This window comes from Theobroma cacao, chromosome 4, assembly GCF_000208745.1.
Source record: "Theobroma cacao cultivar B97-61/B2 chromosome 4, Criollo_cocoa_genome_V2, whole genome shotgun sequence".
NCBI lineage: Eukaryota > Viridiplantae > Streptophyta > Magnoliopsida > Malvales > Malvaceae > Theobroma > Theobroma cacao.
The window spans coordinates 31,782,473-31,807,543 of NC_030853.1; the positions used below are offsets into that span (position 1 = coordinate 31,782,473).

The 25,071-nt window shown below is 39.4% G+C and overlaps 7 protein-coding genes across 8 annotated transcripts; 2 read left to right on the top strand and 5 right to left on the bottom strand.

The window, feature by feature from the left end:
• LOC18603765 (novel plant SNARE 13) lies at positions 90–3,659 on the bottom strand. The gene is made up of 10 exons (XM_007035917.2): positions 3,242–3,659; positions 2,661–2,753; positions 2,451–2,544; positions 2,150–2,187; positions 1,812–1,909; positions 1,291–1,370; positions 1,151–1,207; positions 975–1,067; positions 811–885; positions 90–443 (listed from the first exon to the last, which is right to left on the bottom strand). Exons 1-10 carry the CDS (start codon positions 3,319–3,321, stop codon positions 348–350), a joined length of 804 nt encoding a protein of 267 aa, XP_007035979.2. The 5' UTR covers positions 3,322–3,659; the 3' UTR covers positions 90–347.
• LOC18603766 (pyruvate dehydrogenase (acetyl-transferring) kinase, mitochondrial) lies at positions 4,797–9,291 on the top strand. Its single transcript, XM_007035919.2, has 7 exons — positions 4,797–5,204; positions 5,351–5,700; positions 6,455–6,713; positions 6,863–7,043; positions 7,241–7,388; positions 7,503–7,716; positions 8,966–9,291. Exons 2-7 carry the CDS (start codon positions 5,452–5,454, stop codon positions 9,022–9,024), a joined length of 1,110 nt encoding a protein of 369 aa, XP_007035981.1. The 5' UTR covers positions 4,797–5,204; positions 5,351–5,451; the 3' UTR covers positions 9,025–9,291.
• Positions 9,516–11,629, bottom strand: LOC18603767 (rRNA-processing protein fcf2). Its single transcript, XM_007035921.2, has 5 exons — positions 11,213–11,629; positions 11,046–11,106; positions 10,621–10,695; positions 10,352–10,467; positions 9,516–9,959 (listed from the first exon to the last, which is right to left on the bottom strand). The coding sequence occupies exons 1-5, from the start codon at positions 11,446–11,448 to the stop codon at positions 9,851–9,853; spliced, it is 597 nt and encodes a 198-aa protein (XP_007035983.1). The 5' UTR covers positions 11,449–11,629; the 3' UTR covers positions 9,516–9,850.
• LOC18603768 lies at positions 11,922–17,156 on the bottom strand. 2 transcript variants are annotated; one of them, XM_007035922.2, is made up of 7 exons: positions 16,766–17,156; positions 14,753–16,098; positions 13,972–14,658; positions 13,608–13,691; positions 13,442–13,517; positions 12,996–13,312; positions 11,922–12,477 (listed from the first exon to the last, which is right to left on the bottom strand). In XM_007035922.2, exons 2-7 carry the CDS (start codon positions 16,088–16,090, stop codon positions 12,265–12,267), a joined length of 2,715 nt encoding a protein of 904 aa, XP_007035984.2. In that variant the 5' UTR covers positions 16,091–16,098; positions 16,766–17,156; the 3' UTR covers positions 11,922–12,264. The 2 variants fall into 2 exon arrangements, with proteins under 2 accessions (XP_007035984.2, XP_017974852.1); XM_018119363.1 differs by lacking the exon at positions 16,766–17,156 and adding an exon at positions 16,560–16,759.
• On the bottom strand, positions 17,339–19,752 carry LOC18603769 (pentatricopeptide repeat-containing protein At5g66520). Its single transcript, XM_007035923.2, has one exon. The coding sequence runs from the start codon at positions 19,479–19,481 to the stop codon at positions 17,595–17,597; it is 1,887 nt and encodes a 628-aa protein (XP_007035985.2). The 5' UTR covers positions 19,482–19,752; the 3' UTR covers positions 17,339–17,594.
• On the top strand, positions 19,865–22,393 carry LOC18603770 (pectinesterase). The gene is made up of 2 exons (XM_018119364.1): positions 19,865–21,122; positions 21,412–22,393. The coding sequence occupies exons 1-2, from the start codon at positions 20,048–20,050 to the stop codon at positions 22,122–22,124; spliced, it is 1,788 nt and encodes a 595-aa protein (XP_017974853.1). The 5' UTR covers positions 19,865–20,047; the 3' UTR covers positions 22,125–22,393.
• Positions 23,429–24,736, bottom strand: LOC18603771. Its single transcript, XM_018119366.1, has one exon. The coding sequence runs from the start codon at positions 24,459–24,461 to the stop codon at positions 23,679–23,681; it is 783 nt and encodes a 260-aa protein (XP_017974855.1). The 5' UTR covers positions 24,462–24,736; the 3' UTR covers positions 23,429–23,678.

The following is a 25,071-nucleotide window of genomic DNA, read 5'->3' on the forward strand; positions in this document are numbered from 1 at the left end:
GCATTATTAAAACTCCCAATCCCAAGAGCTTGCCTTGCATGGCCTCTGAGTCAAGACACGGAGATTCATACATCTCCTAAAAGGACATGTACTTGACAGTTGAGTTTGTTGTTTCTAACATTACGACCCAAAGAAAGAACCACAGCATCTAGTTCTCATTCCAATAATTCAATAACCGCTCACATGATTTACACAGACTAACACCACAAACCGGATATATGCACATCTCAATTCGTAAAAATTGACAACAGAAAAAACTGATACATCCCTCAAACAGCATCTTCCCATTCCAATCCAATCCCATGCACTCAAGCATAAAGCCGAAACAAACAATGACCCTATTCCAATTATTGCGACTCCCTTAGATATAACAATCTCCTTGAAGGTGCTGGAGGTGCCAATCCTGGAATGTCTCTGATATCTTTGTTGCTCGGATTCACAATCTGAAAATTTTTCCACATTGCCATTAGAATATGGATTTTTTGCACACTACTAAGATTAGCATCCTTAACAATGCATGTGAATCCATTAACTCTTAATCTACTTAAAAGAACGTAAATACTGAGTGGCTTAGGTTTGCTGCAAGTATATAATCATGAATTTCCTGACAAACATTTCTCACGTTGAACACTTCCACCTTGCCATACTACAAAAGATATGGTAGAGCAGTTGAATGTCTTTAAAGAAAACAACCCTGGAGGTCAAGTCCCCACAAATGTTTTATTTTCAAAATCTTCATGCTCAAAATATACACCAAAACATGCCTCACAAGCTCCATGGAAATTCAAAATTAATAAGTGAAAAGAATACCTTCACAACAATGATGGCTATAACACCGCAAACGATAAGAAATAGAAATAGCATGATGCATTTATCAGTGGCCACCTGGAGGGAAAAGAAATTTATTTATTTAAATATGGCCGAAGATAAAAATGGAACAAAAGTTGGATTTTAGAAGCTACCAATCAACTAACCTGCCTACCAATCTCCTTCACCAGCTGGGATGCCTTCTTAATTGAGAACTGAATTGTATCCAGCTCATTTACAATCCGGCCCATTTGCTCAGACTGTTTAACTTTCTGTTAGTATATGCAACACTACAGCTTGACAAGAAAAACAAAAAATGAGAAGGCTCGTGAATACTACTTACTTGGCCCTTTAGAGTAACAGCAGTTTGAGTTCCAACTTCAATTGTTTGTTCAACAACCTGTGAATCTCAAAGTTCAGAAAACAAAAGACAGACGAAACAATTAAGCTGAGGCATGCACAATTGTACAAAAAGCTGTCAACCTTTTTTGAGCGTTCAATGGCCTGATCCGTTTCATCCATTGTCTTCATCCCATGATCAACAAGCTCTTGATTTGACATTGCTGCAGAGCAAGCCGTGCAGTAATAAAATATTTGATCAAAAAGTACAGAAAACCTTTATGTTGAGATACTGTTGTCATAACTTCATCACTTCGGTCAAAATCATGGACTAGATTGATTATGGGTGTAGCATCCAAAGTCATGAATGCTTCTCAGCATTGTTCCCAAACAAATGAGTCTACTGTTCGACATTCTATGAAGACTTCATGTCCCAGTTTCTAGATAGAAGTTGATTCAAAATCCATATAGCAAAAAAAAACTCCAAGATCGACTAAATCAGCAAAATTATAATTGACACTAGATAGTATTGGAACATATTTTCATATCCCATAGCAGCTAATGAAATCATACCCATCATTTTTATATCTAAGGGTCTTAGATCCCAAGTAAAAATGTTATATAAATCAAAACTCAACGGAGGGTGAAAAATAATAAGATCTTACATGATGCCACTTTAACATTTTCATCTGCTGTAGGTTCACTGACTCCAGCTCCCAGATCAAAGAGTTCAATTTTCTTGTTTCCAAGGGTATTCATGTATCTGCAGTTATACCCAAAAAGCCATAAAAATTACATCAAAAAGGCCAATTTCATTGGATTTCATGAGCTGAATTCTACCACTCAAAAAGTGGTTTCATCCTACATTGGGGGGCCAATTTTCAGACAGAGTTATTTCTCCAAACTTCACGACTCAACTGGCATTAGTATAAATCAGAATTGAACTCAAGAAGTCTAAAACATAAAATTCACCATCTATACCCTTTCAAATAGGCAAACTTACGTTTTCCTCAATGCCACATAGGAATTCAGTTCTTTGATCTGCGAAAGTAAGGAAACAAAACTTAGATTAGAAACCATAATATGAAAAGGAAATATATTAAAGGGAGATAATTTTTGCACCAATAAACCACTATGACTACCCGTTTTATCTCCCCCTACCAAGGGCATTCTACTTGCCCAAATTCATGTATTGTGATCCCTAAAAGCAATTGCAGACTTCCATGCTACTAAAACACTCTATCATCCACATGCTTTTTAAATGGCCAATACTTATGAAATGTAAGGTTCAAAAAAGAACTTACCATAGATTGTTTCTCATCATTGAGTTGCTTATTTACTTCAGGAGGATTTCTGCTTTCCTCATCCTTAATTTCACGATCAAACTCCTTGATTAATCTGCGACAACTCATTGAAGTAAAGATTTAAAAATGTATACATGAGAAGAATACAGAAGAATCAGATATCTGATTTATTATTAAGTTTATGTGAAAAATACAAAAGAATTGGCATACCTTTTACATTCCCTCATCTTGGCAGTAAGTTCTTCCAGCTGTTTGCTTTGCCTATTGGAATCTTTGATCTTATCCAGCCTCTGGAAGCCATTTCTGAGAGCAATGCATCATAGTTATAACATTGATCAATTTAGCGCTGGAAGGACAACCCTAAACCAACAAAGTTGAAACCTTGGAATCTCTTGTTTTGGGTCCTTTATGGATGAAAAAAGGGTAAGTCTAACACTGGCAACTTGAGGGGATGCGGACATTACTCATGATGCGAACAACATTGTAATTGAAGACGTTTGAACTTGAAAATTTTTGCCCTAGGCTTTTGTGGATGGTGAAATTGATCATTAAAAGAAAATAAAAGAGATAGAAATGGGAAGCATATTTTGGTATGAAGCAACATCCTGTGATGGAGCTGAGCAGAGGTGGTGGAACCAAAAAGAAGAATACTGGATTGCAGATATACACAATAATAGTAATAAAATCCCTCAAGCCTACATCTTTACTCTAATTAGGTAAAGTTGCGTCTCCAGAAGCCGGAAGATGGAAAACAAAAAAGAAGAAAAAAAGGAAAAGAGAGAGAGACATACGCAAGAGCACGGAAATTATCGCGAATTTCACCATGGATCTGCTCCAACTGAGGGCTCATCTGCAACTCCGTGGTGGCCATGTCGTCGGCAGTTTGTTCAATTTCTAATTCCCAAACTTATTTATCTTCTCCTCATTCAAACCCGGCCTTCCGCTTCCGCTTCCCCTTCCCCTCCACACCACCTTTCGAATGTTATAAACCCCAACCAAGCACTGACGCTGGATTTCCTCTTCTTTTTTTTTCTTTGGTTGTTTTATTTTTTTGTCTTTTTGTTCAAAATTGGGAACAGAACGGAATTGAGGAATTTAGGGCTACAGACACCAGAAAATGAGATAGGGAAACAAAGCGTGGAACTGTGAGCGAGAGAGAGAGAGAGAGAGAGAGAGCATCGCTGTCTGCCTGTCTGGAAATCATATCTTAAGTTAATAATATAAATTATATTATTGAATTACTATCCTATTCCTAAAAAAAAATTTACCAAAATCGAGATAAAAACATTACTTTTGAAATAAAATGTTGAATGTGTTATTAATATGAAAAAGTGAAAATTGATAATTTAAAAAATATATAAGAAGATTTCATTTTAAGTTAAAAAAAAAAACAATAATTAAAGTTATGTATATATTATAAGAATAATAATAAATAAATAAATATGGAAAAACATGAAAAGAAAAGGATGGCAAGAGTTTGATTCCATAATCCACAGAAGAGAATAAAATATTGGTATAGATTTGACTTGATCCCATGAAGGTTAGGGGCGGTAAGTTTGTTGTTGTATAAGATCTATCTTTAATGATCCATCTGCTTTGCTTGGGAATGTTGTTGTGCTTCGTGGCATGCTATTAAACCTATTAGAAACCCAAAAAAACCCTTTTTATAATAATAGTTTATAACAGGAAAAATGTTTTTTTTATTTAATAAGCTGAGCTAAGCTGAGCTGAGCTGGTTGAAAAATCCAAATTGTTGGTTTGGTTGGAATGCGCTGTACACAACCACAAGGACAAGGCAACAAGAAAATAATAAGGGTATTACTTGTTAAACTATTATCGTAAACAGAGGACAGATGGTTTATCCATTCCAGGGGAGGGGATGGGATGGACGGCCCATGCTTCCTACCCTACCCTCCACCTAATACATACATTTTTTTGCCTTTGGCTCACCCTCACCCACCATTTCAATTACCAATCCAAGCTGCTGCATGCTTGCTAATCTTTCAACTTCTGGGGGCGGGACAATTACAAGGCATGTGGTGTGGCGTGGCGTGGCGTGGCGTGGCGTGTATGCATGCATTTCCATTTTACTTTACCTTGTTTTTGCAATGGATAGGTCGGGCACGGGGGTCAGTGTCAGCCTCCTAAGTTTGAAATTTCAGCTTGTGGCTTAGGATGTTTCGTGGATCACTGGCTAGGATTCACCTACACCGCTACAATTACTAACTAGTAAAAAGCAAATAGTTTTACCTTGTATTGGTCACAAATCCAAGGCTGCAAAGCTTCGCTTGTTACCAAGTTTTATCCCCCTCTTTTAGTTTGAGCCAAACATTGCTATGGGGTGGTGACATCCATGGAATATGGATGGCATCCCTTCTTACAATAGAATTTATTGCAGTCTTTTATGTTATTTGGAAACACTAATCAGACTTTGAATCCTCCGTCCACAATTCATGTGATGCTTTTACATTACTACATGGTTTAACTAGTTATTTTGATTTCGATATTACTATCACTGGAAAGCTAGCTTTCTTATGTTAATGCTAGTTATCTAGTCATTGGATTAAGATCATAGTAATGGCACTAAAAAGGAAACAAACGAAACTGCAAGTAAAAAGAGTATTGTGATCCTAGTCTTTTTACCGGATTTCCACCAGGGTGAGTTTGGGTCTAGTAGTAAAATTCTTAATTACAGTTTACCCAGCGGCGGGGAAAGGAAGGAAGGAAGGAAGGAGGACCCTCTGCCCCGCAAGCGTAACGCACTTGTCCACTCTTTCCACGACTTTTTTTCTCTCTCCCTCTCTTTGTTAATTAATTATTTCATCAGACGTTATATTCAATTCGAATTCATTTTTATTCATCCTTGGTTGTTTTCGATTTTGCATTAACCTCTATGTTAGTTTGGCATTTCCTGCACAAGGTATCTGGAATTGCATGTTGCTCGCCTGGGCCTGGCTGAGGGTCTCAAGTTCAAGCTGAATTGCGATTGTAATCGTGGGTGATGGCGGCTAAAAAGGCCTGCGAGTCTTTCTCCAAAAGCTTCATAGAGGAGGTGCAGAAATGGGGTTGCATGAAGCAGACAGGGGTCAGCTTGAGGTACATGCTGGAGTTTGGGTCCAAGCCCACCGACCGAAACTTGTTGATTTCTGGTCAGTTTCTCCACAAGGAGCTCCCCATTAGGATTGCTCGGAGAGCTATCGAGCTCGAGACCCTCCCTTATGGCCTTTCCGAGAAACCTGCTGTCTTGAAGGTTTCTTCTTTTTCTTTCAATTTCATGTCTTGGATGGCTTGCTCTTGCTGCTGTTTTCTACAACCCCACTGCTCCATTTTTCTTGTCAAAGTTTTGATTTTTCATTTTTCCGAACTGGGTATATATCACAACTTCTTCTTGACTAGCATTTCTTTTTCTCCCTTGGATATGTGATTCTGCGTAATACTGGATCTTAACTTTTATATAAATAATTATTACTAATTCATTTTTACTGTATAGGGAGATTCTCGCTGTCTCTGCTTTCTGATTTTCAAGTTATCTGTTGCACGGTCTTCCATGCACTTTACATCCGTTTCCATACATGTATATGGTTGCTTTGCTGCTAACTACTTACTTTTTAGTGCCTCTAATGGAATCATGGAGAAATTCTTTATATCCTAATTTGTTTCTTGAGGCAGAGATGCTACTTAAACAGTGTTTAGTGGAGAACATTCTGATTTCATACCTGCATGCTGCTTTGCTTTTTGCGGGCTCTCATCTTACAATCTGACCTCATCTTGGAAGCATATTTCTTGGGATTAGAATCTGATGTTAGCATAATTTCACTTAAAATTGGCAAAATAGTTTGCTTTTACATCAAATTTTACCTCCTCTGAACATTTTGACACTTGCATTCCTTGCTCTGTGGGGAGGATTTGTTTTGAACTAAGAGATGATTTACAAGATGATGGATTAAGTCTTTAATTTGAAGACGTGGAGTCATTACCTATACACTTTAACTTGTCTTCCTCAGGTGCGAGACTGGTATTTGGATTCCTTCCGTGACCTAAGATCTTTTCCTGAGATCAAGGATATAAATGATGAGAAGGAATTTACACAAATGATCAAGGCTATCAAGGTGAGACACAACAATGTGGTCCCTATGATGGCTTTGGGGGTTCAGCAGTTGAAGAAAGGCATGGATCCAAAGATTGTTTATGAGGATCTTGATGAGATTCATCAGTTTCTAGATCGATTTTACATGTCAAGAATTGGAATTCGCATGCTTATTGGTTAGTTTCAACTTCGTTTGCTTTTGTATGATAATCTATTGTTTGTTGAACTAACACCCCAGGGCAAATATTTTTCTATATTGTATTGGTTACTGTTCTTGGAGCAAAGTTTAAAAGCTGTCTGCATGTTAAAATTTTGGTGAAACCAGGGCAGCATGTGGAGTTGCATAACCCCAATCCTCCTCCACATTGTGTGGGCTATATACATACAAAAATGTCTCCAGTGGAGGTGGCACAAAATGCCAGTGAGGATGCTCGTGCTATTTGTTTGAGAGAGTATGGCAGTGCACCTGAGGTTAATATCTACGGGGATCCCAAATTTACATTCCCGTAAGTTGATTTGATTTCACTTTGGTTGAGTTTGCTTGATTTTAGATTCATTTAGATTTTTCACCTCTCTTATTTTCACTACACTTTCAATTATGTATTCTCCTGAGCCATTCTGGGTCCTTCGTTCGGTCATATTTATGGTAACTAGTGATCCTTTTCTTTCTGTCCTATTTATCATCTGTTTTCTTCCACAACAGGTATGTTCCAACACACTTGCATCTTATGGTATTTGAGTTGGTCAAAAACTCCTTGCGTGCTGTCCAAGAGCGCTTTATGGATTCAGATAAAATTGCACCACCTGTTCGAATAATAGTTGCTGAGGGAATTGAGGATGTAACTATAAAGGTAGTTTGTCATGATTGATGTTAGGCGTGGGCATTTAAAGTTTTAAAAATGGACCATCAAGCATATGTGTCCACTCTTTGTCTAAACATATAACTTGGTCTCACTGGCATGTAGGTCTCAGACGAGGGGGGTGGCATACCGAGAAGTGGTCTTCCCAAAATTTTCACATACCTTTACAGCACTGCCAAAAACCCATTGGATGAATACTCAGATCTGGGAACAGCTGATACAGTAACAATGGCTGGATACGGCTATGGGCTACCTATAAGCCGCTTGTATGCTCGGTATTTTGGAGGGGATCTTCAAGTTATCTCTATGGAAGGATATGGTGAGTGCAGTTCTGCTACAGTTTGATCGCTTAAACACTTAAATTGCTCATCACATTAAGGTTGAGCTCTGTGGTCTTGACATTGAACTGTTTTACATGTAAGCATTTGATTGGCATCATGTGTATGTCTGCATATGTGTACACGTATTCTTGCCCATATGTATTTTTAGGTGCCATCATATGACATGAGCTCAATCTAAAAGGTTTTCCCTCATCATCACCTACAGGAGGTTCAATCCTGGAGTGAACAGCAGGATATTAACCTTGACAATCTAGAAATAAAAAAATGCAATTATAAAACAGGAACTACTGGAAGGTCCTAGTTTCATTCATGTTGCAACCAGGGAATTACCTTGTAACTAATGGTTAATGCAAAGCAAGTTTGAAGAAGCATTTTACCCTCTCTTAACTTTTGGGGTTTGAAGATTTCCCTGTATTATATTTGTATATATGATTACTTTCTTACTTGTTTGAAGTCTCTCTAAGTGGTAAGAGAAAGTTTGTGTTGTTAAAGATGGGATGTTTTTGTAAATCTCAAAGTCCTCAAAATTTGTAGAAAGCAACAACCTAGGCTTAACCTTGTTACTCCTCTTTAAGAGGGTTTAAGTCTTAAGGTTCGAATCTCCTCTCTCCCCTTAGACTTCATCATACATACCAAAAAGAAAAAGAAGTTATAGAAAGCAAAAACTTGCTCAAAAGTTGGTAGCAGAGCAAACTGTAAGCAGGCTGTTTGTTGCAGAACAACCACTCCTCTTCTATTTCGATATACTTTGATCATTGGACATTACCAATAGGTTTGCCTCTGCAGGATTAGTTGAATACAGTTCTTGAGATGCCTGTCTGAGGTTGTTCATAAAAGCAGAGAACTGAATTTCAAACTGACATACTTCGTTTCATATTTCATAATGTTTTTGTGGCTTTCGTTGTTATGTTGAGTTATTTCAAATTCCAAATTAACTGTTTCTTATTATTGATGGAAATAGATGACATTGTGCAACAAAGTATCACCTTCAATCTTTATTCTGTTGTTTCATAATTACTCGGAATACTCTTCTTCTATTGTAACTACTTTTCCCTGCTCCCCTGGGATGAAATTGTTTGTAACTTTGTGAGGTGCTACAATCTAGTTGCATTTGGCTTGTGTCTCAAAATATTTAAAGTTTTACTTCCTACATGCTTGAGCTACTGATTTTCTTTGTGTTTTCTCCGGTTAAATCAACATATAAAAATTCTCTTAATTGTTTGTCAGGGACTGATGCATATCTTCATTTGTCTCGTTTGGGAGATTCACAAGAACCACTGCCATGATTCCAGTCTTGAGCACCAAAGTGGGGCAGAAGCAGGAATCATAATTAGTTCAGGGAAACATGGAACAAGGGAAATTGTGATGCATTTCTGTCAATTTTTAATCCAATAAATTGGCAGTCGTCTTGTATATTCATCATACTTTCATGTTCTACATCAGTTGGTGCAACGCAAGTAGACCCTCCTTGGTGTATAAATTGGCAGTTGTCTAGACCGTCTTTAACTAACCACTTTTAACATTTTCTCAGGCACCAAAAAACCATTCTGTTATCTTTATGGCTTCTGAAAGGCAAACAAGTCTGTGCCATCGCATCTTATGCTTTGGCAAAGGTAGTAGAAAAGAATGGATAAGAATAAGATGGATTTTTAATGGCTTTTGCTTGTCGATGAACACTTAAAAGGAAAGAGCTTTGGATTTGAAACAAATTCAGTTTATGACTAAAAGAGGCAAACCCAGTAGGCCAACGTTGCTAGAAAATGGAAATACATATATATTTTATCACAAAATTTTACTCTCTGCATTCACCTAGCTCGATTATACATCATTTGTATTACAGAGCTTCCAAAAATTAAAACAAGTCTCCTAAAGGATAAAGGTCGATACATACAGGCTCCTTGCATTTTATCAAAAAGAGATGTTCCACTAACAAGATGCTAAAATATCTAGCATCAAGAATCAAGAATGGGGTATCCCAATTAATACAGAAGCCGTTGATATGGCACGGACCACACTTCAAACAACTTCATAGTTCAAATTGTAGCTTTGGACATTAGATAGATATACTTCCTTTCCACTGTAAAAATTCCAAAATATACTAGCATGGAAACATTAGTGCCTTCGTTGCTTCGCCCGCTTGAAGGTTTGACGACCTTTTATCTTCCATTTCTCATTTCCAGCAGGCCGATTCCGTTCTTCAATCTCCCGAATCTTGCGCTTCCTGTAAAATGTTGACACTTGTTAATGAAAAGTGCTCTACTATTTTGCAGAGGCACACTGGCCAAAATAGTACTACGATATTCATAGTAAAAACATAACAAATGATAGAAACAGTTGTCTTGAATATGAAAAAGTTGACGCATGGTATTTCTCCTTTCTTCGAATGGCAGATTACCCTAGACATTCCCCGCACTCATACCTCCCCAATACTGAGTTCTATCATCTACCGTCTATTTTGATAAGAACCTTTTTTGTTTTTCTCCAAACAGGGAATCAAATAGTGTTTCGAGGCCAAACCCTTGTTCAAACATGTAACTAGGTATCCTACAATGCTATCCAGCACCAAACTGGAAATAAATGACATGAAAAGGAAGATATTGATTGATATCTCACCTGTACTGCTTAACAGCTGGATCAGAAAGCAGCTCATCAGCAAGGGTTGTCTTCCTCTCCTTCTTTGTCATTCTACCTGAGTAGTAGTCAGTCACAGATTCTACCACTGTGCCAACCTGCTTGATTGTCCAAAAGATTTAGAGGTATGGCGAATAAACCAATTAAGGATTGCATACAACATAAAGGAAACTAAAAACATCTCAGCATGTTTCAAGTATCATACACTAATATTATGCTATCAGTTTAGAAAAATATAGTAGTAAACTTACCTGGAAATACTTGGGCAGTGCCTTGGATTTTGAATCCTTCTTATAGTGTCTCTTGGGATCAATGGCACCCCTCAACTGTACCATATACAAACACAAGCAGTCAAAGTCAAGAATTGGGTTCCATTGGAAAGACGTAAAACATTTAGAACCCTTAAAACAATAGTCCCCCAGGGAAAACATTTTAGTGAAATCAAATGCTAACTAAACATCAATTCAATTATCTTGAGTGGCTGATTCATTTCAAACATAAAATTTATGGCATGACAACCATCCAATATGATACAACATCGTATAAAATGGCAACTTCTCCAAGAGATACAATTGACAAATACATAAATAAGCATAGAACGAGATGGCGAGAAAGAACCAAGTTAGCACCAGGAAACGAAATTAAAGAAAAAAAGGAATAGCAAAGAGCGGAGCACCTTGAGTAATTGAAGATCTTTCTTCAACTCAGGAGTGAGAGTAGGGGCAGGCATATCAAACCTGTCGAAGTAATAATTGTGATATGTGCTAGGAACCCAAGAACGATAAGGATGGAAAAAAAAGGAAAGGAAAGGAAAAACAGCAAAGAAGAAAACTTGAAGAATACCAGGCAGTGCCAGCAGTATCTTTGACTTGCTTTCTGAGCAGTTTGTTAAGCTTCGAAGGATCACTAGGCGGCAGAAAGAGGCCATCAACGAGGTCTTGATTGGGTTTCCAAAGGGCAGAGCTTTGGGGTTCATTCTGGGATTTAGAATCAGACCCAGACGTGGTTTTAGATTGGAAAGAAAAACCAGGGAGTTTGGGCTCCCATGTCAGACCAATCACCGCCTTGCTTTCTGCCATTTATTGGTATCAGAGAAAGCAAATCGATTATCGAATTGAAAGAAAGAATAACAGCGGAGAGCTGTATAGGGAAATAGAGGGAGACACGAAAGAAATATCCTTCCTGGGTGACGGCTAGGTTTCGGTCTGCCTTTCGAAGTGGGAAGAGAACAAAACAGGAGCAGCTTTTGTCTGTCCCTAGTTAACCGGCACTTAAGTATTGTTACTTGGTACGGAACTTTAAAATTTAAATGCATACTACTAAATAAAAAAAAAAATATTAGGAATATTTATTTAAGTAATAGTTTTTTTAAAACTTAATAATAATCTGATTTAGGTTTTGGGTTCAACTCCTCTGTTTCTGAGTGCTAACATAATGAGGTAAAACCAAAAATGGTTTTGATTTTTATCTTCTACCTTAATCTCATCTGCCACTGCCAGTGCCACCCACCATAAACAATGAACATATACTAGTAGTTATAGTGCTAGTATCATGATACAATTTCAAGTTCAACAAACCTTAAAACTCCTGGCAAAGGAAAAACACCTGGCGCAGTTGTATTACACAAAAATCATAACGATTGCCAGTACTACTAGTTAACAACCATGAATATATGTATTTCAGTACATTGGTTTTGGTTGAGATGACATACAACATTTGTTAGCTACAAAATTTTACGTTTACTTGACAAACACAAACACAACAACTACATAGTTTGATGTAATTGCCTGGTAAATTTACCACGGAGGATACCATTCTTGCAAAACATCTACTTGCCCTCTTCTCTACACTTTGATTACTTTGTGTTCATCGACTTCAACCATAAGAATTTCAAACTAATCGCTCACATCATCGTTGTAATAATTGAGATCACCATCATCTTCATCGTCAGTGGCCGGATCAATATCCAAAGATTGAGATTCCACATCAGCCAAGCTCAAGCGCTCCATGGATCCCTTTCGAGCCTCTGGAGTTCCACCTTCATAATCAACTCCATCATTCTCATTATTGTCTTCATATGCCATTCCATTTTCACCATACCTGATTTCCTGTGAAAATAAAAAGTAAAATGGAACCAGGAGCTTTCATCAAATTTCCAATTTGTAAGTCCAATTCAAGGCAAGTATACCATAGAACACTTGGAATTTGGGGAAGTGGGTAGCAACTTAAAGTTACGGAGCAGATAAACCATTAAGGGAGACTCAGTGTAAGCAAATGAAACAGTCATAAATTTAGATGTGGGCAACCGGTTTTAACTTCATTTTGCCAATTTTGTGAGAGCTTTCACCTATGAGGATTAATTTTTACACCAAAGACTAAGAGGTTGGCGAAGGGTATCTACTTTTAAACCAATCATGCTGCCAACTGGGATGAAAAGATAATATAAAATAACAAGAAGGTTAACCACAACTTTATTCTTCTAGAACCCATTTATCAACTATTTGGCATGGTGCATCTTGCTTCAAAACTACCTTAGCTATCTCAATCAAAACCTTTAATGTAATTTGTAAGTCACACATCACTGACCACCTGACAAGTAAGAAGAGAATGTGGAAAAGAATGATACCTCATCCTCTTGCCAGGATCTCTTCTCTGCCTCAGCAATCCAGTCATGAAGTAGATGCTCTGCCGAAGTACTGTCAAGGGAGACTGAGTTGTTGGACCTTTTCTTTAATTGGTTCTCCCTAAGTCTCAAGTTGTAATGAACATAGGTAAGGTCATTCAGTCTTTTCTGAGCTAAACGACTATGGCTTAGGGTATGGATCTGATCATATATGCTCCACTTATGCTCGCACCCAGAAGATGAGCATGTCTGACTTAATATACGCACTGCTATGCGTTGCAGCTCTAAGCAACTTATCCCATGTTGTTGCCACCATGCAGCTAAGGGAAACAGTAACGGTTAGTAGTATATTACAACTGCCAAAAGTAACACATTAGCATAATGTATGTGCATGTAGATTTCCATTTTAAAATTTTCATTCAAATAACATAGCAGCCCAAGTCCATTACCTGGATCAAGCTCTGTTCTCGTACTAATTGCCAGTTCGGTCCCAAAATCAGCTTTTGCAGAATTGAAATCAGAAATCTAAGATGTTGCAAGAAGAATCTATCAAGACATTAAAATAGTTGGAAAACTGCAGAAGATGAAATCAGCACAATGCAGCTACAGCAATACCTGCATGGAAGCAGAAATCCTTCTTGCATTGTCTGGCTCCAGACGAGCAATGGATTCATTCAGTCCACGCACCATTTCTGCATGCTACATGTGTAAAAAGTAAAAGGTTTGCATTAAAAGAAGGGCAAAAATGCTCCTGTAATAGGTAGACCAAGGAGGACATGAAAAGAAACTGTAGAAAGGACCTCATCTTTACTAAGCTGAAGATATGACCTAAAATGGTGCAAAGTGTGCTATATGATTCATATAGCCGATCCCACATAGTCGGAAAAGGCTTAATTTGTTGCTCTTGTTGTAAATGAGAAACTAATTCCAATCTATAATAGCCAAACAATCACAAAAATCATGTCACTGTTTAACCTACTGTTACAAAATCAGGGCGATATCTGCATGATGGATTCAAGAAATAAGCTGCTGTATGTAAAGGGTGGTGGAATAGTAAGCTCCAATGATTCTCTATCACGCTCCAGAATGGTCCATATTTACGTGCATCATTGTCATGGACGGCTTTGATAGCAAGCTTTGCCCTATACATGTCATTATATGCAAAGGGCATTGACAGACCTTGATCATTATAAACCTTTTGAAGCACCTGCATTACCGGGTTCACTGATTTGCAAACATACTGGACCTTCTTCCAGAATGTCACATTTACTATGATCTTTTCCATTTCTTTTCCCTCATCTGATTTGGAGAACCGACAAGAAATCCATTTGTTTGACTGGAACATTCTTTTAACGTTTGTCCTGTGATCAAGCAAGTTCTGCAGAGTTGCAAAGCTAGAAGCAAACTGGGTAAGAGATGGCATGAGAAGTTCCTGCTCTTGGGTAAATTCTTTCTTCATAAGATTCAACAGCCAAACATTGTTATAAATGAACTTTGTAACTTTTTGGCCTTTCTCAATGCACTCCCCCACACATTTTAACTTTAGAAAATCTTCAAGCATTCGATCTATACAATAGATCGCACATGGGGTCCAGAACAAATTCCTCCTCTTCTCTTCAAGCATCTTGCCAGCAGCCTTATATGTGGGAGTGTTCTCAGTGATTACCTACAAGAAGAGAGGGAGTAAATAAAATTTGCCATGGCCACATCACAATTCAGGTTGAGAAATTATTAAAGAATTAAAGAAAAGACCTTAATACCTGCACTACATTTTCCTCCCCCACTTCCTCTACCACTTTGTCCAGCAATTTAAACAAATTTAAAGCATCTTCTAAGATGTAAGTGACATCAACTGAAGAAACAAAGTAGATACCATAGGGACAAGAAGCCAAAAAGTTAACAAATGTCCTACCCTCTGTATCTACCCAACTGTCAGCCATTACAGAACAACCAGTGATTGCCCAGGAAGCTTTATATTCAACAAGGTAGTTTTTTATTGTTTTAATTTCCTCCTGCAAAAAGTAACCTGATATTAGTTGGCTTGAGGGGCCTGCCAAACCGTGTCCATATTGACCAACCAACTCCAGCATCTTATGGAAGTATACGGAGTTTGCTGCTTGCAAAGGAACTCCTGCATGGTAAAAGAATTTGCATATTGCAGAATAAACTTCCCTGCTAGATTTCTTACCAAACCCTATTTTCTCCCTCACTTTTTTGCAAGAAAGTGCAGTGTCACTCACTCCTTTTAGAAAAACAGAATCCAATCGTGATTTTTTCTGTAATGGTTCAGAACCACTAGAAGAAGATAGCTCCCTGAAAGTCTTTCTCAAATCTTTACCCAACCCATGATCACCAATTTTCAGCTTTTGCTTACTCTTCTGATGCAGAATATGATCTTCTTCCTCTTGCTCTTCATCTTCATCATTTGGTCCCACATCAAAAGTAGGTATCTCCTTTTCATAAGATTGTTTGTGTCTCTTCCCGGTACGATGCCATTTCATATTCTCTTTTATTTTAAGATAGACCTCCTCAGGAGCATTTTTACAAGGTGCAACTTCTCCAGGAATTCTCGCTAGATGTTGTTTAAACCGATTAATACCTCCACTAACTATTTTCTCACAGTAATTACACTTTACTTTTTTCTTCCTCTCGTCCTGAGGAACACCATGTTCCCATCCAGGATCAACATATCCTAACGACCGTAGAGGGGTCAAGTTTAAACCCGGGTTACTATTTTCCATGAATAGCTTTCCTTTGCTTTTATAACTGATACGCTCTTCCTCCTCTTCAATTACATTAGAGTGGAAGTTGAAATAAACATGTCCACCAGTGTTAGATTGCCTTGATTTCTTAGTGGAACGACATCCTTCCAAATTTCCTTTCATTCTGAGAAACACTTCTTCTGGAGCCTTATCACAATATGTTACTTCCCCAGAAACTCTGGCTAAATGTTGCTTTAGCCTGTATATCCCTCCACTAACTACTTTCCCGCAGTAATTGCATTTAACCTTCTTCTTCTTCTCATCCTGAGGAACACCATGTTCCCATCCAGGATCAGCAAACACAGAGGAGCGAGCTGGAGCCATCAACTTGACCATTCAGGAACCTATACCATAACAAAATTGGCGTTCACCTAATTCAGCCTTGTGCATGACAAGCACAATGGGATTATGGTAATCCAAAACGAAATAAGCAACAAACATAAAGTGCTGTGGCCGACACCCAAAGACTCCTAAAACAGCAGAAAATGCACTTACATATAATTAATTAGTTATGGGGTTGAAATTCGTAGAATTGAGGAATGGCAAGACAAGGAAAGATTATTGAGAGTCAGTTTGTTTCAATATGCACCTAAACCTAAAGGAGGCTATGATAGCAAAAGTGTGGTTGTTTTGATGCATAAAGGCATTAAATATTGCAGATAAAAAGTATTACTAGCATTGTGCTTTCAGTTTCACTTTGTTACTTAGGACAAACAAGAACCACTGCATACTTAAGAATTGAAGCTAATAACAATAGACCCTTTTTAGCTTTGAAGAAAACATAAAAGAAAAGGAAAACAATTACCCAAAATCGAATTCAAAACAGCTAATAGATTGCAAGTTAAAGCAATCTGCTGTCTGCATATCAAGTACATACACCCCGACACCCTAAAAAGAGAAATTATTCCATCCCAACCCGATTGTAGGAAAAGGAAATAGTAAAAAAAAATAGACAGAAAAGGAAATCAAATGGCCGATAGGATTAGGATTTGGATTTGGGGTACCCCTTACCTCAATCAGAAACCAAAATGCTGTCAAATGGCATGGGTTATTAATTTCAACAAAATTACATATTTTGCGAAAATTTGGAGGCAAAAGAAGCTAAAACAGATGGAAAGATGAGCACGGAAGGGACGCAGGAGGTGAGAATTGGATGGGCGTTTGGGGAATGGTGAGTCACGAGTGGGAAAGGCTGGGTCATGGCTCAATGTTTTGACTCGACTCGCCCGTTTTTAATACCAGGAAACAAAATACTCTCTCTCTCTCTCTCTCTCTCTTTTTCTTTTTTAATTTCCGGTGGTTATTTTGAACTTTTTCTAGGCAAATAAAAATTAAGAATAATTATACCGCTAGTACTCGTAATGTATTCACTCCATTTGTCAGCTCCATTCAATTTCCAATACTACACTGTTGTAATACCATTTTATTTTATATTAATTTGTGACTAATAGTAGTGGTAGTATATGGAATCATGGACTGAGTTGAGCTGATTCACTGAGTCACCCCGACTTGGTGAGTTAATGCTCTCTACGTCAGATGTCAACCCTTTCTCTTCTTAACTCTCTTAAGACAGTAAAGGAATCATTCAGTGAAGTAAATTGACAATAAAACCCAGAGGGAATTCAGACACAGAATCACTCAACGACAAACCTGACAAACAGATTCAAGGCCGCAAATTAAACTAGTGGTACAAAAATAACATGTTTATTAGAACTGTATGACTTGTAGCTCTACATGTACAAGTAAATGCAGTCGGTTCTTGGGGATACGTAAACATTTCATTCACTCTCTATCTGTTCAGGTAAATCCTAAGTGGTAATCAGTCCGCCACCGACCTCGACTACCAGTAATCTTTACAAGAACACTCCCCATCTTTGAAATGGTGAAACCGATTCCTGTCCCTGACAATTATTTCACGATCAAAAACCTTTGAGATAAGCTTGCTAGCATGGTGACAGTCTCTACAAACTCGAAGATTTTTTGTGATGCGAAAAGTTTCCCCTGTTTTTGTCTTCAACAATCCCAAGGCAATCGCAAGCTTCTCACTGTGATAGTATAAAGGGTTCTCCCTTTCCTCCTCATCAAGGTCATGTACTACTCCTTCAGTGTCAGGAACGTACCCAACAGATCTTATACATTCCAGCATCTCATCAACTTTGGAATATATCTCTTTAGTTTCAGAATGCGCCCTTCCTCCAGCAATAAATTCATTAACAACACCTTCCAATTCAATGACAGAGAAGCCAGGAACCTTCTTCACTCCTCTGTCATTCATCATTCTCCTCACATTAGCCACATCTTCCCATCTGCCGGTGTTGGCATACAGATTAGCCAATAACACATAGCGTCCACTATTCTCCGGCTCCAGTTCAATTACTCTCTTTCCTATCTGCTCTCCCAGCTCAATATTTCCATGGATCCTACAAGCCCCAAAAAGAGCACCTAGTACACCTACGTCAGGGCTCATGGGCATCTGATCAATTAGCTTTTTTGCGTCATCTAGTAATCCAGCTCTTCCAAGCAAATCAACCATGCATCCATAATGCTCCATTCTGCGTTCAATTGCATGAACTTCAGTCATGTAGTGGAAGTAATAGCGGCCTTCCTCAACCAACCCTGAATGAGCACATGCACTAAGGATATTCACAAAGGTAATGTTATCGGGAGCCACCCCTTCCTTCTCCATCTCCTTGAAAAGCGCAATGGCAGCCTCCCCCTTTCCATGCATTGCAAAGCCTCCAATCATGCAATTCCACGAAGAAATCCCCCTACAAGTCAGACCTTTAAAAGTTTCATAAGCTTTTTCCAAGCACCCGCATTTGCAGTACATGTCAATAATAGTTGTAGCAAGTTTTGCGTCGAGTTCAATCCTACTATCTTGGATATATCCATGTATCCACTTGCCTTGCTCAAGTGCTCCTAACCCGGTACACGCTGACAACATACTAGCTGCCACGAACTTATCCAGCACCACCTTCTCAGCCCTCATCCTATTAAACAAAGCAAAAGCTTCATGAAAGCGGTTGCTCTGCACATAAGCAGCAATCATGGCGTTCCAAGAAACGGAATTCCTTTCCTGCATTAGCTCAAAAATCTCAAAAGCCTCGTCAACAAGACCTAATTGAGCATACCCACTTATTAAAGTGGTCCAAGAAACAACATCTCTGGTAGGCATCATCTCAAAGACCTTCCTAGCTTTCTCCAAAGCCTGGAAATTTACATACATATGTATCAAATTGTTGAGACAAAAGGTATCTGCGGCAAACCCGAACTTAAATACGTGGGCATGGATTTGGCTCCCTTGTTCAATGGCATTAGCAAGGGAACAAGCTCGTATGAGACAAGGGAAAGTGAATTTATTAGGAAAAACAGAGTGTTGCAACATTTGCAAGTAGAAAAGAATGCAGTGGGTAGGTTGTTGGCGTTGCAAGTAACCTCTGATGAGGGTATTGTAAATGAAAGCATCAGGCTGAGGCAATGTATCGAACAGGTGCAGGCCATAGTCGAGATGTCCGTTTTCGGAGATGGCACAGAACTTGATGATGCGGCCCATGGCATCATTGTCAGCGGAAAGGCCGAGCTTGATGAGGTGGGAGTGGTGTTGCTTGAGGTGGGCCATGGAGGAGCATGTTTGTAGGGCTTCAAGTGGTGAATGGAGGCGTGGCTTTGATGGGGCGTGCCCAGCGGAGGAGAGCGGAGTGGCTTGAAGGAGCTGGAAGGAGCTCATATCTGAAAACCAAAGCAATAAGCCTGAATCTGAATCTGCATGCTAATTGGTGAGCAAAACGAAACTCACAATTGCAACAAATCCCTTGAGCTAGTATCGCTTATCTATCTTCCTTCACCCTTCGCCCTTCACACTTGGGGTTGGCATCTGTCATAAGTCTCAAGGTAAGAAAAATTGTTTGAAGTAGAACAAAAGATTGGGGCTGCCTTTTGTTAACATGAAGGAACATTGATATATACCATATGGCATGAAGAAATTATAAACGGATAAGGTTTCTTGTTTTATTTTTATTTATGGGAAAAAAGAAAATTTGGAAAAATTAGTTTTGTATATATTCAATAATAATTTGATAGATTAATACTACAACATAACATTGGCGTAAATTAAGTCAAAAACAGCCGATGAACATTTGATGAGCGGGGAATTCATTTCGGGCAACTGCTGGACTCTCTTTCAATCGCAGACCATGATTCCCGCTTCCTCTTCATCCCAAGCCATACGACCCTCTGCCTAAACTTACACTTTTCCAGCACCAAATCTACTCCTATATAAGGAATGCCCTTTCCATGTTCAAGTCTCCATCCCATTGCTGGGGAATCATCAACTTTTATATATCAACCAAAATGAACAGAGTTGCTATTGGGGGTGTCTCCTTTATCCTTGTCGTAGGTGTATGCATTGGTCTTATAGCTAGTGTAACCCACAAAAACGGCTCCAATGACACTACTGAGAAAGATGTCTTGTCCACTACTTCCAAGTCCGTTGCTGCCATTTGCTCCCCGACCCAGTTCAAGCAGGCATGCGTCGATACCCTCGGCTCAGTCGCCAACAACGAGAGCGCAGTCCCAAAAGATTTTATTCAGGCAGCCATTCATGTCACCCTTCAGGAGCTGCAAGCAGCCCTTAACAAATCAGGTTCCATATTTGGGAGTGCTGTGAGTGATAAAACTGTCAAAATGGCCAAAGACGATTGCGACGAATTGTTGCAATATGCTGTCGATGAGCTACAAGCCTCCTTTTCAGTGGTAGGCGACAGCGACTTGCATAACATGGAGCAAAGAGAGGCTGAGATCAAGAACTGGTTAAACGCTGTGATATCATTCCAAGAGTCGTGCGTGGATCAGATCCCTCAGCCTCAACTACAGCAGCAATTGTCAAACGGTCTTTTAAATGCCAGTCAGCTAACCAGCAACGCCTTGGCCATTGTAAACTCCATTTCACAGATTATGTCTGCCTTCAATTTGACGTCCTCATTGAACTTGAACTTGGGTGGTGGAAACGATCGACAACTGATGGATGAACCGAATCCTGATCATGATACAACATACCCTTCGTGGGTTTCCTCCAAGGACCGGAAGCTGTTGGCCGGCGGAAACAATGCTCAGTTGACGCCTAATGCCGTAGTGGCTAAGGATGGAAGTGGCCAATACAAAACCATTGGTGATGCCCTTAAAGCATATCCAAAGAACCTGCAGGGAAGATACGTTATCTATGTGAAGGCTGGGATTTACAATGAGTATATTACAGTCGACAAGGATAAAGTTAATGTTTTCATGTACGGGGATGGACCGAGGAAAACCATGGTTACCGGAAGAAAAAGCAACCGTGATGGTTACACCACCACTGATACTGCCTCATTTTGTAAGAAATTTTTACCTATTCCTTCCGCCTTCAACCATATACTATATATATATATATATATCCCTATCCCTACATACTACATATATAGATTAGCTCTCTCTTGCTACAACTAAATATTGCTCAAAAACGAATTGAACTAGGGAAAAGATTTGAGCTTGGTAATACTAATATTATTCTTGACATAAATCAATCAGTCTTTTCCATATTTCCACCCTAATTAACACATAGCGAAAGGAGGTGGCCATGTTTATACATATACATATGACGTTTTGCATGATCTGAGTTGCAGCTGCTATTGGAGATGGATTCATAGCAAAGGCAATGGGATTCCAAAACACCGCTGGTCCTGAAGGACACCAAGCTGTGGCTCTTCGAGTCATATCAGACCGTGCAGTCTTTTACAACTGCAGAATGGATGGATACCAAGACACCCTCTACGTTCAAGCCCATCGGCAATTCTACCGGAATTGCGTCATATCTGGCACTGTCGATTTCATATTTGGCGACTCCAATACGATCATCCAAAACTCTTTGCTCATTGTTAGGAAGCCCATGGACAACCAACAAAACATCGTGACAGCTCATGGTCGAAAATTTAAGCAAGAAACTACTGGTTTGGTTATCCAAAACTGCCGCATTGTCCCAGACCAAGCACTTTTCCCGGTGAGATTCAAAATTCGCTCTTACTTGGGCAGGCCATGGAAGGAACACTCAAGGACTGTTATCATGGAGTCAACAATCGGGGATTTTATCCAGCCAGCCGGGTGGCTGGAATGGGCTGGAAACTTTGCACTCAATACACTGTATTATGCTGAGTACGCAAACCGAGGCCCAGGTGCTGCAACTAATGGAAGAGTCAAATGGAAGGGATACAAGGTAATAACAAACAGAAATGAGGCCCTCCAATTCACAGCTGGTCCATTTCTCCAAGGACAGACGTGGCTGGCAGAATCTGGCGTACCTTTCTTCCTTGGCTTCCGGCCTCCAAATGTAAAGAGTTAAGCCTTTGGCTCTTCGCACATAATGCCTGAATGTTAACCTCAATCCAAATAAACATATATAGCCATGCAGAGGACGAGAGGTAGGCCATTGACCCATTGTTCGTCACCCCACCTAACACTGCATAGGCTCAAACATCTCGTAAATTCAATCTAGTATGATTGTTTTTGTACGTTTATGTGATATGTTATAGTAACCATACAATGTATATTTCATTTTTGAAGAAAGAAATTCATTGAATAAACAAAGAGATACACACTATATACCACAAACGTCTGCAAAATTCTCCTCAACGTCCAAGGCATTTGCCAACACAACTGGAAAGTTCATCATACTCTGAAGAGTTGCAATCATTTATCAGCTTCGAGCCTCTCATGTGACTTTGAAAAACAAACAAAGCTCCACAAACAACTCCATTTATGGCCCATGAACATTAAGAAAGGGTGACTCTCATGCCATAACGATTATTAAACTCAGAAATGGCCTTGCCCATTTCCACCAAAGAGTCCCCTATAAGAGAATTTACTAGAGCAACAAATCTTTGACCCATTCGGAAATATAATTCTATGGAATCAGTAATTGCTTTAGACAATGATTTTCTTCAGCAATTACTACTAAAAATAACAATCATCATATAAACAGTTTTCCACCAAAGATTGCAGGACCATCCTATAACATAAAGGCTAGAAATATGATTTAACACAAAAATGATAAAACGAGAAGTGGGGAAGGGGGTGGGAAATTGAATGCTTCTTCCTCTTTTTCTTATTCTTATTCTTCTTCATACTCTCCCTCTCTCCCTCTATTCCCCATTGCATATAGGCAAACACAGATAAACAAGCAACATAAAGAAACCAAGAAATAGTATAATGGCAAACATTTTGATTTAGAAGTAGATGCCTTCGTAACGAAGCTTACAAAACAATAAGGAATCCTTTGCAATAAAATTTAAAAAGATTTACAATAATGGTAAGTTAACAATCAAAGATCCAGATGTGACCAACTTATTTGAGGGTTAATAGCCCTTACACAGTGGAAAGCAGAACCTGGTTCAGTCTGACAAGATAGCATGATAGTATCTAAAGTGAGAGATAAGACCAGATGTGCTATCATGGTGCATTGGATTAATGAACATATCAAGGGAGCAAACTGTTCAAAAAGGTTTTGACACTTTTCTTAGTGTAGTGTAGACTAAAATATTTTTATTTCAGCTTTTAACTACTTGTTCAATAATCCAAATGCCCACATAAGCTTAATTTGCAAAAACAAATAGTAGAGCAGGAAGTCCAGAAAGTTTGGCTTTGGCATAAGGAGAAAGGTTTAACTTTTACTTAAGCAAAGAAGGCAAGGAAGCAAATGAAGAGAAACAAATGGCCTTAACAAAAATACATACAGGCAGTACGGAGAGCTAAATAAGAACGAAACAAAAAGCTGAGTACAGAAATGCACGCTATTCCCTTCCTAAATCATTTCTACAAAGACATGAACAAAGGTAAAAGAAAAAAAGGAACCCAACAAAAACAAACAATTAACGGACATTATCTGAAATCCCAATGATCAATTAGGCATACCATGAGCGCTGTGTTGTCGCTGCAACTTGGGAATTGGAATGGGAGCATTAGCAGCAGAAACAGAATATAAACCATTATTCCCCTTTTCAGGAAGAGGAGATGGAGATAAAGCGTTGGTTTTGGGGTCAGCTATAGCAGCAGCAGCAGCAGCAGTTTTAGATTTTGGTATGCCTACGAGGGCGGATTTAAGTCTATCATTGTCCTTACGGGCCAAAAAGGCGAGTCTCTCGAGAGCCTCTTTGGCCCTCTTCTTTGCCAAAGTAGCCTCCTTGACCCTCCTCTCAGCCTCCACTCGAGCAACGGCCGCAGCTTTACTCATGGAGGCAGCCGCGATCTTAGCAGCAGCCAGAAGCGCTTTAGCCGCCTCCCTGTCAATAACCCTCTTCTTCTTGTCGTTGTCGTGGTCGTCGTTAGATCCTCCCTGATGATCGGGCGTTGACTTAGGTTTCTTATTGGTTATGTTGGGGTCGACATTAAAGAAGGAGAAATTAGGGTTGGAGCAAGGAGGGCAGGTGAAGGAGGATTGGGAAGAAGAGGAGGAGCAGGAGAGGTGAGAAATGGAGGGGCATTTGAGGCAGATGAGGCGCTGATGAGGAGGAGGGGACTCGTTGAACACCTCAAGGCAGATAGGACAGAACAGGCCCTGGTGGTTCTTCAGGACGCAGTTGGTGCACAGACGTCGGTAGCTGGCTCTATAACGGACGTTGTGGAGGAGCAACCGCCCTGGGACGCTGCAGCCCCCGCATTCGGCCTGGTGCTCCCGCTTCATGCCCTTTGCATTTCCCTGGTGATTTTTTAGGTTTTGGGGCCAGGTCAGCCAACAATAAGATTCAATTCCCAAAGTAGTGCAGATAGAAGAGTGCAGCGTGCGTGCCTCCCTCACGGGGAAACTGTCAAGAGAGACAAAGGAGCTTAGGGTCGGGTCTGGTCTGGTCTGGGTTCAAAGTTTGTTTAGTACTTGCCACCGGAAAACACGACTTATTTGTGCAGTGCAGAGGGGGAACAGAAGAGGTTTGTTGGTGTACACTCTGCAGCGACTGCGTGAATGTTTTTTAATTAGTGATATCCAAATTTTGGAATGGAAAGAAAGGGCCAGGGCCAAGGGGTAGACGAGAATCTTCGAATTTTGGGCCGAGGCCGAAGACCCAAAGAGCTTCTGAGTCTTTGGACGTTGGGTTGGGACTGGGTCCGGGCAATAAAAACACTCAGCTTCATGGATGCAAATTACAAGGTAGAAACCAACTTGAGTTGACACAGATACCCTGTTCATAAATAAAAACCAGTTGCCGGTTGCTACAATAACGAGACTTTGGTTTTTGGTCATCGTTTACACATAATAACATAGTATAGCTTTTCTATAGATTATTAAGTCAAACCAA